We start from the raw sequence: 14,579 nt of genomic DNA, 5'->3' as shown, positions 1-14,579 counted from the left end.
AAATAATGACTGTATTCTGGATGGCTAGTCCAGGAAAGGCTGATCTAGATATTCTGACTAATATGACTGTTGTGCACTCTTATAACATGAAGTACAAAAAAAATTATCTAGCTTTCTTCAGCACATCTCACCCTAGGATGTCAACAAGCTTTGTTAATATGAAATATTTCCATTTCATGATGTCCATGTGTGATGAGAAATAAAGGTTGGATTTCATCTATGGCTGGAATAGTCAGCTCTAGACTAAGGACTGGAAGGGAGCAAGACAGCTGCTCTGGCCAAAATGCAGCCCAAACTGAAGCAGCAGGCCAGGATACTGCATCTTGTGAAAAATGCACTCTAGCAACCAAAAATGCTTAGAATTTATGTCTTATCCAGTAGCTATCTCTCTGTCTTTAGCACACTTCCTAATACCCTTATGGATTACTGGATCAGATCCATTTGACTTTCGGAGACAACTGTTCTTTCCTTAGAGATTGCTCAAGCACAAGAAATAAAACTGCACTTTGTGGAAGGTGGTGATCAATAAACTAAAAGGAGAAAAAATTCTGATTTGCAACGTTTCTCATTTCCTGGATTTCAGCTAGAGCAGATAAAAATGTAGGTAGGACTAAATGGTGAAGTAATTCAGGGTGGGGGAAGGCAGGCACAGTGAGTGAGTTGTGTTATTGGAAGTACTATTTATGCCAGATAATACCCTAAAGCTCCAAAATGTTAACACACAGTAAGAAAATCTCTTTCCCCCACCTTTTTTGTCATTGGGGAATTCCTCCTTTTCATGAATTACACCAGCAATCTATTTCCAATGGTATCTTAATCTTCTTCAAAGCTATTTCACCCCTTTTAGGAACACCACCAAAATATTCAGCTAACTGTGCCCACATTCTACTCTTGTCAATGAGCCTCAGAAGACGGCACTTCCTCATTCTGTGGAGAAGCCAATTCAGGTTAAAGACTGCAGATACACTTTTCCACAAGATTAGCCTACACAGCAACAAAAGTTTAATTTCCAGTGTTTCTTAAGGTACAGAGAAGTGAAGTTTGTAGAAGATAAGCAGACAAAAAAATTGGTTTAGGCTAACCTGAAACCTTACATTTGTCTTCATATACACTCTCCATCTGTCTTTGAAGAAATCAACATTAGCTTCAGTATTTTTACATTCATTCTTCTACCACTGAGCCACAAGTTATTATAGCCACCCAATTTCCAGCTAGATCCACAAAATGCGATGGATTATGCATTCTAAAAATGTATGAAGTGGTTGAGGTGGAAGACACAAAGGAATTTTTATTTTGTGTTAACTAGTTTCTTCATTTTAAAAGCCTGTTTTGAGATTCCATCCAACTTCAAATATACTATGCAGTATAGAAACACAACTGGAAATGTCCCTAAATATTCAGCACTTGGCCATCCACCTTGTTGGTAATGCCTTTAAAATACAAATTACGCTACAAGCAACATTACTTCCTCTAGAGTAAAGGTCGTCTTTTTCTTCAAGACATTATCTCACACAGCTCAGCAAGGTTTAATTTACCTCAGTCATCTTTTTAAGTTAAATCACAAGTTTGTAAAATGTGCCTTCCGATCAGTGCCTTAGATTACTCATATTATTAGAGTTAGTGCCGGAAACAAGATTCTTGGCATTCAAGTTATGACTTGTTTAGGAAATTGATATTGGCATTTTCTGCATCATTTGCTTTTTCTCCAGTGAATTACTTTCCTGTCTTTGATTCTCCTAAAGAAATTTCAACCTTATGGGAGAATAAAACTAATTAAAAAAACTGGCAAATTTAACTTCAGGCAGAGAGTCTGAGCTTCCTCTTAGAATTAATGTATCTATTGATCTGTTAAAATAATAAACTGAAAGTTGCAGTCTATCACAGAAAATAGTAGAGTGTTTGAGGTCAAATGCTAATTTATCCTTTAAGGGAGCATAATGTTTCTTATACCTATAGGTTAACCTGGCAGTTTTCCAAGATAGGATGGGTAAAAATAAACAGGAATTAGGTCCTATGAAATACACAGGACAACAAAAAGTCATATGAAAACAATTTTTTTTTTCTTTACACAGACATAACCCCTGCAAAATTACAGAGATGACAAAAAGTGTTCATTCTTTCCAGGGACATATTTTAAACTATCTAGTGATGGGGGGTGGGGGGGGTGGGGTTGGTGGGGTTTCTTTTTTTTTTTTTTTGACCATGTTTTAGTTAACATAGTTTATTTTAAAGTAGCCTTAACTCTGCAATGTATCTGTGAACTTTTGTCCTCTTCCCCAATCTTTCCTGACTGCAGGTGCTACTATTACACAAGTTAGGAAGAAAAGGTCTGCTTTAGATTTTCCATATCAAAGACAAAACAAATCAATTTTAATTTCTCAAGAGATGAAACTGCTGATGCAGAAGGTCATTAAATACTGTCTGCTCTTCAGTGGCACTAGAGTTGAGAATAAAGGATCTTACAAAATGATAATTACTGAGATTGAGAAAATGAAGAGAAAGGAAGAGTTTATGTTGGGGAGGGGGCACTGTAGATACCAACAAAAGGTACATCTTCTTTGTTAATCACATGTTACCAAATATATCCACTGAATAGCCAGGTGCTACCCCAGTGATGCCAATTCTTCAATAATATAGGAATTTATCACCAAAAACTCCAAAGTAAAATTAATCTTTGCTGTCAGCTGTCCTCCAATATCATCACTCTGTACCTCAGCAAAATTTTAATTTTAAATTAAAAAATAAAACTGATATTTTTGTTTCAACCAATTCAGTCATCAGTTTTCCTCTGGTATCTTTTCCTATGGAATCTTTATAACAGTAATTACCACAGAAACATATTCAAAATTATTAAAATTCACATAAGTTATATCAACTGGAAGCAAGGAAGGTACCACGTAGACAAAACCACAGAAACAATGTTAAACAGAAGAGCATGGAATCTGAAATTGGCATCTATGATTTAGGTCCAACATTGGACCCCAATCTGCAAAGATGGCATATAGCAATTTACATATTAATTCTTTTTAGAATCCTTTGGAAAGCCTTATCAGCATAGCTGCCACTCCCCCAGTCTCCTTGGATTCTTCATAACACCCTTGAATTTTTACTGTCCTGATCAAAACAGCTTGTGTGAATAGATTACATATTCATCTCAATTTGAAGTCAGAAAGACCTAAAAATATCAGTTTGGTTTACCTTCCCTTCTTTGTCCTTTTTCTTTCTCTACCTATTCTCTTTCCTTTTATCCTTTATTTGCCTTTTGTTTAGCAAGTGTCAGGTTTATCCAAACAAGACCATCTTTCACAACACTGCTCTGAGCCTGTGACCAATGAGGCAGTCAAGAGCATTGACCTAAACAGTTAGACATTAATTCCAGTTTGTCAGATCACAAAATTTCTGATAAGACTGTGAGCTGAGCCCATGTTTCTCCAGCAGTAGTATTACAGTAAAAGTCTGACTGAAAAAAAAAAAAAAAGGATTTTTTTTTTTCTCTTTTACTGTTGTTTTCTTCTCCCCTTACCTGCATTTGTCTTGTTTCCTCATAAAAGAGGTAGGCTTGACTCCAGTAATAGCTCCAGTCCTTCTCAAATAACTGTCTCTTTTAACTCTCCCTCACCAACCATCCCTACAAGGAACGGTTGTTACCATCTCAAGATATATCAAGCTGGTTGTTGTTACAAACTGTTATTCCTTCTTTCCCTGTATCTTTAGAATTAATTTAAAATATCCGTAATCTTGTACTAGCCTTGGGATTAAACTGGCCAAAAGCCTGTATACTTGACACTGCAAACCATGCTTAGCTGGTTAGTGTCATAAGCAGGCTACCTGCAACTCTCTTAATCTGTAATTGTATTTGTATTCAGTGTTTCTCCCTTCAAAACAATGCTGTTTCTCTAACGCAGCACTGTGTAAATTATTTTTAAACATCTACACATTTAAACCAGGTTACCTAGTTTATTTTCCTAAACTCACTATATTCCAGAACCTTAAACTGGAAATGGATATTCCATTTTCTCCTAATAGCAACAGTCATCTTGCATAAATGCTTTAGCTGGCTCATTAGTCATTACACACATTCACTTCCAAAAAAGTGCATGGAAATTGGTGTGTAAATGCCTTGAAAGTGAATGAACTGATTCTCAGATGTGGAACTAATAATAAAAGAGTATTACCACACTGCAGTTGTTAACACTGCTGCAATTAGGATTTTAACAATCAGAGTTACTATCTAAATTTCAATAGTCATCTTTTTACAGTTATGTTAATTAGGAGAACATTATAAGGTAAGCAGTACCATATGCTTTCAGTGAATAATTATTTTTTGAAGTTGTCTTGCCTTCAGTATATTACACTGAATGTTGAAAAGTAGACTTTCTAAAGCAATTTGTATACTATCAAACTTATGTATTATTTTAAGCCTTTTAGAATGTAAAGAAGAATTTTCACATGTGCAATATTTAATCAGAGTATATTTCTGAAAAGGAATCCTACAAGATTTCTTAGTTTTCTTGAATGAGTGGTATGGCAGAGTGGTACATGCATGCCTGGCCTTCCACCTGACAATATATTCTTTAAAGAAAAAATTAAACTAACTGTACAAGTCCTGTAGGCCACCGCCTACATACAACATCCCTCTTTTGTAAAATGTAGAATTAGATGTGTCTTTTTGAAAGTTATCCATGGTATGAAACTATAGCCTGTCTAGGTCCCTCTGAATGACAGCCCTGCCTTTGAGCATAATGACTGGTTCCTCCAATTTGGTTTCATCTGCAAACTCCATGCGAGTGCACTCATTGATCTCCACCAGATTACTGCTATGGATGTTAAAGAGGATAGGTCCCAGGTCAGACACTGGCAATACTCCCTTTCGTACTTTACCCAGATAGAATAGCATGAATTGACCGCTGCGCTCTGAGCCTGGCCATACCCACCTATTTGTCCATCCATCCAGACTGCAGCACACTAACTTGGATACAGGTGTATTGTGAGAAACAATGCTGAATACCTTGCTAAAGTCAAGGTAAATGACATCCATTGCTCTCCCCTTGTCCACAAATCAAGTTATTTTACCATAGAAGTTAATCAGGTTGGTGAGGCATGATTTACTCCTGATAAACCCATGCTGACTGTTCCCAATCACCTCTTCTCCTTCAAGTACCCAGAAATGTTTTTCCAAGAGGACTCAACCTGTGATTTTCCTTGGGACAGAAATTACACTGAGTTACCTTCTGTTACCTTCAGACATCAGTGACACAAGCATGTAGACCACACCTGGACTAGGAGATCATTTAATATTATATAGCTGAATATGGCCTGTCCAGCTCTGAAATCAGATTCAGAACTCACATAGGCTGAAGTGCAACCCTGACTTTGCTATAATTTTTCAGCTGCAAGTCGGTGCTCAAGCTATTTGTGAACTACTGGAAGCCACTACTACATTAAGCGACAGAACATCTCTATTACATGCTACAGTTATATTAAATATTTTTGTTACCCATTAAATGACAAAACTTTGATGCTTCTAACTGTACTTCAATCAATGTGACAAATACATAAAATTTTAAATTTACTGTATTACGATAAAGTAATTTTGAATGGCTAAAAGCAAAATGCAGAGCTGTCATCCAAGACAATTAGGAAACAACATTTCTCTTATTCTAACTACATATGCATATTTTGCATAAAAGTCACATGAAGATCAACTGTCATTCTACAATATCAATATCCATCAAATGACAGCATCTTCCATCATCAACTGTTCGGTGTAATGGAAATAGAGTCCCTGGAATACAATGCTTTAGCAGGATAAATGACTCCCATTTTGGAAACAAATGTGTCAGCTTCACCTCAACATTTATTTCCTATGAATGCCAAGGGGATGCTAAGACATGCATCTAGCAGCGGCAGGACATTATCCCGTTGCAACATTCTATTCTGACATTCTCTCTTAAATCATCCAAAGCCTATTATCAACATCCCTGATCTAATTTCCAGAATTCTTACACCCACAGCTTAAAGATATGTTTCAATGGATATAACATTGTGACTTCTAAATAGCATACGGGAAGATTCTGAGACGAGGGAAAAAAAGTTATGCTTTCTGCATTGTTTTGGAAAAAAGACTTGGTGAAATGCAAAGCTTCATCTTGCAAGATGGGCACTAAGTACACTGGGATGAATCCTCGAAGATACTCACAAGATGGAGCCTTCTAGAGAACATGTTGCCTTGAAAATTAATGCTTTCCTATTTCTTGGCCTTCTGTCCTTAGCCAGTGTCAAATGTGCAAGGAAAAATGAGTCACACTTCTAGTTTTTAATGTTTGATTCAAATAAGGGCCAACATCAAATTCTTTATCAGTTTGATAAATGTGCTTTTTGAAGGCTGATAATTGTACCTACTTTAAGTTCATGAACATCAAAACCCCAAGTATTTATTTTAGTGCTGCAGAGTTATTTCAACTCAGAAAACCATTCTGTGAACTCATAATGGTGCTCCCATCTGCAGAGATATGAGCAAGAATACAAGTCTTTTGTAGCAGCAAGCATTTAGCTGAATGCTTTCCTCTGATATAAAATACAACTAAGCACAGAATGTTGAAAGTATGCTCACAGTGTGTACAATAACATCACCTATTTCTTCTGCCAAAAAGACCACTGACCTTCCCTTTCATACCTGTCACTTTCAGATTCTGAGAACTTGGCCTAAACATTCTTCTAACCCCATCTATTCAGACTGTCTCTAGGTTCAGGGTCAAACTGATAAAATTGAAGAAAAAAGAAAATCTTTATTCCACCAGATACTGCAAGAAAGATATGATACATCTCCTTTAAGGAAGTGCGTCAATTCTGTTATAGGGCTTATTATCACATAGTAATAAAAATAGTTAAAAGTGAATAGTTTTTGTCACACAAAAGGAGATTGCAACATGTATTTAAGTAGAAAACAATCTAAGTGTCCACTGCCTTTTTTTTTCTTGTCACAGAAGACATACAGATTGATTTATTCATGAAGAACTTGAAAATAGTAAACAAATTAGGATCACAACTAAGTTACTAGTAAAATGAAGACATAACAGTCTACATCTATTTGGAGGCATAAAAATCAAATATTGACAGGATACAATGAATAACATCTTTATCTCCTAATGTTCTGATCCTCAAAGCATTTTTCCTGTTCTTTTGTGCATTGCAAAATCTACTTTTCCATGTCTAGTATAATGGAAGCGCAGAACAGGTGTCTTCTCTCTTTAGGCTTAGCTGAAAACTACCTCTCAAACCCTCTTTGAGCCTTTTTCTCTGATTGGTCCTGCTTTATGGTTGAAGCTTCCCTTGTTGAAAAATGTGGTTGTTAAAGCATTCTATGATAGAACTACATCCCCAATGATACTATTATCATTAAGGTTTAACTAACATTCAGAGGCAGTTTGTACATAACTGGAGTTTCAGCTTCAAGATGCTTTCATTCATTTAATTTCAAATAATTTCATTTCATAAATTTGGAATACAGTCAACCTGGAATTAATTTCCAATTAAAAATAAAATAATAATGTGAATTTCATATTCACATAAGACAAGAGAAAAAATAGGAAACGGGAAAAACAGAATAAAACCAGGAAACACGCTGCCACTGAAAACAATATGAAGATTTCCACCTGACCTAAAAAAATTTTAAATGTATGCATTCCATTTAATGTGTGTGAAAATATCTTCAGTTCTACAGAATCTGCTTTAAAGTTAGTATAAAATTTGGAACCATTCCTAGGGATGCCAGTTATTCAGTGGAACATGCCAAATGTGCATGCAGGAAAATGTTTATATCCCCCTTTCTGCATTTGGCAGAGGGAGGGGAGTCCTCAAAAACTATAGCTTGGCAAAAATAAGTTGACTTCACCCAAAGTTTTGATGTTGTCACAAAGGAAAAAAAAAAATCCTAAAAACAAAGAGATGTGCTGGTGCATAAAATGCCAACATCAAACTGATTTTCCAAGTGCTACAAGACAAGCAAGCTGGACAGAAGAGGTCATGTCTTTTGCTCCATGGATTGAAATATGCAGCACTCATGCCACTAGAAAATCGTTAAAGATACTGACATTTTAAAAACTGCTCTTCTGCATAAACATCCTTTTATAAGCTTTTTACAACACAGTTACAAAACATTGATTTTTTTTTTTCCCCCCGTAAGATTTCTATTGGGTTTACAGATAAACTCAACACTTACAGTACCAATACTCATTTCAACATTGTTTACCAACACTTGACACACAAGTAAGACTATACTTGAAGACATCTAGAAGAGATACTATAAAGAATTTTAAAAACATCCCCACTGATATGTTATGTTTGCAGGTGTCACTCCATCCTTAAGGACAGACAAAATTCAGTTCTCTTGTACTGTAGAAGTCAGATATGTCCGTAATATTTGCTTATTTTACCCCATATATTAACAGCATATACTTTACTAGCTATTTTGGCAACATACAGCCACAACTACTGTAAATTCATAGCATGAAGTGCATGCAGTAATGCATATTTCAAGGAACAGATAACACATTTTTAAAAGGAATACAAAAATTCAAGCTTATATACCTTTGTTTTTTCAGTTTTAATTCTGACCTGTAACTAAGTTTTAGAATTTAAAACAGTAAAACTGAGATGCAGGAGGACGCAATAAATAAATGCTACTTGGGACGACAGGATGCTTTACCTTAGGCATCTTTCACATCATCTTAAACAAGTTAGACTATGCAGCAAAGTATTTCTAAGAGATCATTAAGGACTACGCCAGCATCATGTTACATTTCACTGAAATGCAGCCACCTCTGGGATAAACACAAACATCTATTTAACAGTACATACTCTCCAAAGTAGTTAAAAGAAGTTTCCAAAATTGCAGTGACATGGTAGGCAAACCGAGCTTAATTGGCCTACGATCCACATCCTTGCAAAATTCAGCACTGATTAAGTGCAGCAGAAGTCTGAATTTTATTTGTGTTCATATGACAGATTCCCATGACAGCAAAAACTAACAAAGTAATGAGGTTCTATTGCGAAACCAGAAAGGCTTGAAACCCACAGATTACATAACACTGTATGTTCAGATTCAGTTATAACCAATAAGTGGATGATAATATTATCAGTGAACATATAGTTTTCCTGGTGAAATTTTGCCCCAGGACTTCAAAACAGAATGCATCTATAAATGTCTATATCAGATACTTGAAGCATGTACAGGGTACACATAAATGTAGAGGTATGTGCAGAAACACTAGGGTTGGAAATAGGTACTTTATGATCCCCCGTACCATTTATCCCTTACCCTAAAACCAAGCAAAAACCCCAGAGGTGACATATGTAACCCCATTCCCCTCTGCAACACTGGGAAGCCACTAGCACCCAACTCACAGCATACCACCATGTTAAGTATTTATATAAAATATTATTAGTAATTCAATGAATGCAAATTGTTCCAAAGATGATTTGTAAATGTTTCTGCCTAATTTTAAAACACTGCATAGCATACTATGAATTATACGGGTAATTTTGTACTATACCTCAAAGAGAACAGACAATATGTTTGTATATCTCTGTTCAGATCAATAAGGCTTGAAAAATAACTAAACACATAAAGACATAAAGAGCCTTCAGGGAACCTATTTTTACTATTAAGGAGCTGCTTTTGCACCTAATTTAAACATACAATAGACAAACCATTACATTTCTGGGATTCTTGTTAATTGTTTTGTTATATATTTTACATTTGTAACAGCTCTCACAAGTACAAAATTAAGCATCGGTTATCCATTCTTTGGAAAAGAACCTAAAGTGTTTGACTAAGGTATATAATTTGCCCATACACATATTTTCTTGTCAATGAAGTATTTTCTGAAGTACTATAGGAGCATCTTAATTTTCATGTCCAATGTTTACTGTCTGTGAGATTAATAATAAAGCATTAAAATCAATGATTAAAAATTTATAGATAAAGAATACCTCTTACACTGTCTCCTGATATTAGCACTGTACTTTTAGCAGAGAAGTATATTAAAAGTGGTAGGTTACAAATAAAATAATTAACTGAATGACTGAGACGATTAGTTTTATGTATTCCATTAGGACTCCGTAAAACACACTTATGTACAGCAGAATTAAACCTAAAACTCCATCCTGTGTTAACCTTCCTATTTTTCAAGGTGAGTTTTTTCTTAAAGTAGTGCCAGGGTTAATTTACAGAACAGGATTCAGGGAAAGATACCCACCACCTAAATGAAAAAAGCATTTGCTACCACACTTGTTGTGCTCAAATCCTCCACAACTCCAGAGACTACAAACATGATTACAGTTTATTGCACATTATAAAAATAAAATTGCCAATAAATGTTTTAAAAACTTGGCAACTTGCTATATTTTATTGCTTTTCTTCTATCTCCTCCTTCATGAAGATTCCACTTTTTATTCTTCCCCAGTTCAAATTATGTATTTGCTTACACCAATCTAAATACCTGTTTTCCTTTCACTTCCATTTATTGAGTTTTACCTCACACTTCACTCAGTCACTTCTTCAGTACAGAAAATTTGCTATAGTTTTTGCTGCTTCTGAACAGTTCCTCCCATTCTTCTCTCATTCAAATATTCTGTCCACTCTGACACCCAGCTAATCACAGAGAAGCAAAGCAGATCACCTGCTACCCAAAGCAAAGCATCTGTCCTTTTTTTGGCTATTATTCACTTGATAAGCCAGATGCTGTGCTGCTTGCACATACTAAGGTTTCTTAAAGGAAGGCTCTGGGCTTCATTTTTAATATGTATCCCTCTAACTACTGGTAAAGCTTGCTAAATCTCTCTAACTGCTAACTGACAAAATGCAAATATTTTCTTCCTATTTTCCTTCACCAACCTTATTGCTGCCATGACTGGGGGAGAAGAAAGCCTGCTACTGGTGTTTGGGTTCTTCTCCAAGTCCTTCTCCAGCATGTCTCACAAGCTCCAACACAGATGGGATTTTTCCACGTAACAGCAGGGTGAAGCCAAGGTGATTTCTGCCAGGTTCATTCATGCTGACAAAAGTTTCTAAAGCACACTTTGTTGATTTTAACCAGAGAAAACTTATGCCGCAGACAAACTGAACCATTACTTAGGGGAGCTTGCTTAGCCCATGCCAGAGTTCAGGGATATCAGGTTCCCAGTTGTAAAAGAAAGGGTGAGTCCAAGTAAGGGGACAGTGAGCATTTGGGGATACAGCGCTTCTCAGGCAACAGACACTAACTACCCTTTCCTCTGCAGCAGCACAACAACATGCCCAACTCTCCCATGTTCCTGTTCCTGACACTTGGCTGCTTCAATTTTCTTGGAAGAAGGAATCTCGCTCCTCATCAGAAATGCTGCAAAATTCAATTTTGTGAAATTTTTGAAGGATCCTGGGATGGCTCTAACTTCTGTCATACCACATCTTGAAAAATCAATGAGCTACTGTGCTACTGCCTGTCTGCAGACTCTAAAGGGAAACATTGCACTGAATACACTCCATTTACCATGTAAACTTTTCTGATCAACACCATGGACTACAAAATTCCCAGTGTTCAAAAAAACCTATAAGCAGTTGTCAGATTATTCAGAGTATGTAGCAGAGCATGTCTTATGTTTATCCTGCATAAGCCTCAACACAAATAGCAGGCCATCATATTTCGGAAAAAAACCAAGATTGAAACAAATAGTCAAAAGGAACGTCAAAGTGCAGAGCAGCAAGAGCTTGCTCTTCTAAAGTTATCAGTTTTCATTACTGAAGTACAGTGATGAGAAATCCATAAGACAAAATGTCAGGTGTAGTCATGTAAACCAAGAACCACAAGCTATAGGTCTGGGAATGTAAGGTGGTCAACCACAACAACAAATGCTGCAGTTAGCAATAGAGAAAAGTCTTAGACTGCAAGCTTTAATATTAAATTTCTGTCCACTTCCTTTGTTTTAATAGACATCAAATGCTGATATTTACTCATGCTTATCACTGCAGATGAGTATGGGTACTGAGGAAAAAAGCCAAGTAAAATACATTCAAGTGTTCAGACTGTGAAATGTATTTGCCTGAACTTTGGTTAAGTGTTGATCAAAGAATGCCAAAGCTTATTGTTTTACACACACACATTTGCCAGCTTTGAATTTGGTTGGTGAAGGAAAACACAAACTAGATCACAGTCTAACAATGTTGTCGATCAAGTTCTTCACAAACAATTGCAGCATCCCATGAAGCCAACACGTACCTTCACTATAAGCACAAGAATTATCACAGAGCACTCCAGGGTACCTCCTAATTTCGTGCGAGGTAAATATTTCAACATTAATACTGTTACATATTATTTGTATCACAAGAGCACCAAAATTAAGGCCATGTGAAACTACAAAGAGAATTTCTCTAGGTAGGTGTGAAAGCCAAATATTCCAGCATTCATGACAGGCTTCTGGTTCAACATCCCAGTGTGGAAACTCCAGTCACTTAGCACCCTACATAGTTGAATCTGTGCTTCTGTTGTTGCCTAAATCAATGTACTAAATGGGCTGCAAATTACATTAAAAATTTTATGACCATTTTAAACAGTTCTCCCTCCTCCTCCAATTAAAGATGAAAGTATTTAAAATCCACCACACAGTTGTTCTTAAAGTATGTTCATCCATAACCTAGGGCTGGCAAGATGAAGAAAAGCTTGCAGAAAGTGCAAAGTTATGACACATTTCCCTTTGAAGCAATTCAAAGGTTCAGATATAGCACTTCATCCATTTTAATAACAGCTTTAGGAAATTGCAGCAAAAGTCAGTAAAAAAACCCCCATGAAACTTTTAAAATTAAACTTTCTCATAACCTACAAAACATTACTATGATACAGCAGTGCTGTTTTTTCCAAAAAGCACTCCCTTCTCCCCTTTTCAACAACCTAAACGCAAAAATAAGATTTAAAAAAAAAAAAAACATAACTGACACACATTAAATTACTGAGGAAAAAAAAACCCAAGAAAAAATACATTCCCCTAACTTTTACCCTTTCATTCTCTTTGTACTTAACATATTACTACTGACTGCTTTCTCATCTTCTAAGGATAACAGCCTTCTCTTGTCCTTAAAATGACCACATAATAATGTTCAATTAAAGCTCCCTGAAACGCAATGGTAGTTTTTCTCACAGGTTCTTAGTACTGCTAGGATAATGTAGTAGGTCTGATTTTCTCCTGCATTTTTATGGGGAAACAATCCAGTAAAACAGCAGATTAAAAGACAGGTTCAGGGGAAATGCTGAGGACAAACATCCATCCTGAGCTTTACCTTCACACAAAGCTAACACAGTTCAGGGTCTTCAGCAAAGAAGGCTCCCCACAGAGGCATGGGCCACACAGCAGCTAACCTGCTTCTTGCCCCCCAGCCCAGTCTCCCCAGCATACTCACAGCCTGGCTGAACAGGAACGTCTGCTGGCACAAGCATTAAGCACGAAACACTCGGCTCCAGGTCAGTGCAAGGTGCCCCAATGCCCAGAGAGGATGCCTTGCCTCCAACCAGCAAATGGAGCCAGTGAGCCCCTGGGGTGCTGTGGGGTAGCCAGCACTTGCCCCACACTCAGAGTCCTGGGACTGCTCCTCCCCAACTCTCCTCCTACACCCTCCCACATTAGGAAGAAAAGTCTAGAAAATACACGAGGACTCACCTGTGCTCAATGTGGTGCACTGAAACCCAGGTTCAAACAATGCTGAGGGCAGCTACATCATTGTGAGGACGAGGAGACTCCCTGAGCTGCCCGGCAGCCCAGCCAGCACACCTGGCCTCATTAGGGCCCAGGTGTCCCACACTGCAGGAGGAGGAGCCCTCGTCTGTTGGAAATACCCAGCTGACACTGTCTTATTTGCACCTGGTACTGCTGAGTGCAAAATCTTCTCCAGAACAAACAGCTTTTGTGGCACATTTATTTCCACTGAAAACATGTATGAATACCAGAACACTTAATAGCAGTCAGTCCCAGAAGAGAGGTGAGATGAAACATTAAGAAAGCATTACTTTACAATCAATTTAGTTAACATAAATGCTCTGTTTGCTTCATTTGCTACACTAATGCTTTACAGCAAAGCCACTAGTGATGGTTCTTCAGATAACAGAGATAAACCTTGTTATTTCCAAGTGGGCAGGGGGTTAAATATTTTTTTTCCAAATTAATAGGAACTAAGAATTCAGCACGCACATTTTGCAATATCCATTATATTTGATAGCATGAAATGGCAGGCTAAAACTGTCCTACAAGAAGTGCAACTGCTCTAGGCTGTGCACAATGTAAGCGATGCAGTACGTGCCCCAATTTCTTCAGCTCCACCAGCAGCATGCTGACACTGAAGGCCAATCCCCACAACCAACCTACTGTGGGCACACTGGGGTGCACCAGCTTCTGAAAAGATCACAGGTGCTGAGATGGGAATGTAAGTTAAAGATTCTTCAACCAACATATATTTCTGCTTGAATGAACCAAGGGTCCCATTAGCTTGGGAAGTAAATCGGAACTGAGGACAGGCATGGAGCCCTCTGGAAACAAAGCTATTTTGCTACGTG

General features: G+C 37.1%; 1 protein-coding gene across 1 annotated transcript in view; it reads right to left on the bottom strand.

The window, feature by feature from the left end:
* CLSTN2 (calsyntenin 2) overlaps positions 1-13,584 on the bottom strand; it is a 195,810-nt gene extending 182,226 nt beyond the window's left edge. Inside the window, exon 1 of the mRNA XM_050902833.1 lies at positions 13,433-13,584. Within this exon, the coding sequence (XP_050758790.1) occupies positions 13,433-13,469 (37 nt within the window). The 5' untranslated portion in view covers positions 13,470-13,584. The remainder of the gene's footprint in view (positions 1-13,432) is intronic.
* Between the last annotated feature and the right edge of the window lie 995 nt (positions 13,585-14,579).

Source organism: Gymnogyps californianus, chromosome 10 (assembly GCF_018139145.2).
Source record: "Gymnogyps californianus isolate 813 chromosome 10, ASM1813914v2, whole genome shotgun sequence".
In the NCBI taxonomy this organism is placed as follows: Eukaryota; Metazoa; Chordata; class Aves; order Accipitriformes; family Cathartidae; genus Gymnogyps; species Gymnogyps californianus.
The sequence above is the reverse complement of the archived record's forward strand: the minus strand, read 5'-3'. Positions and strand labels throughout refer to the sequence as shown.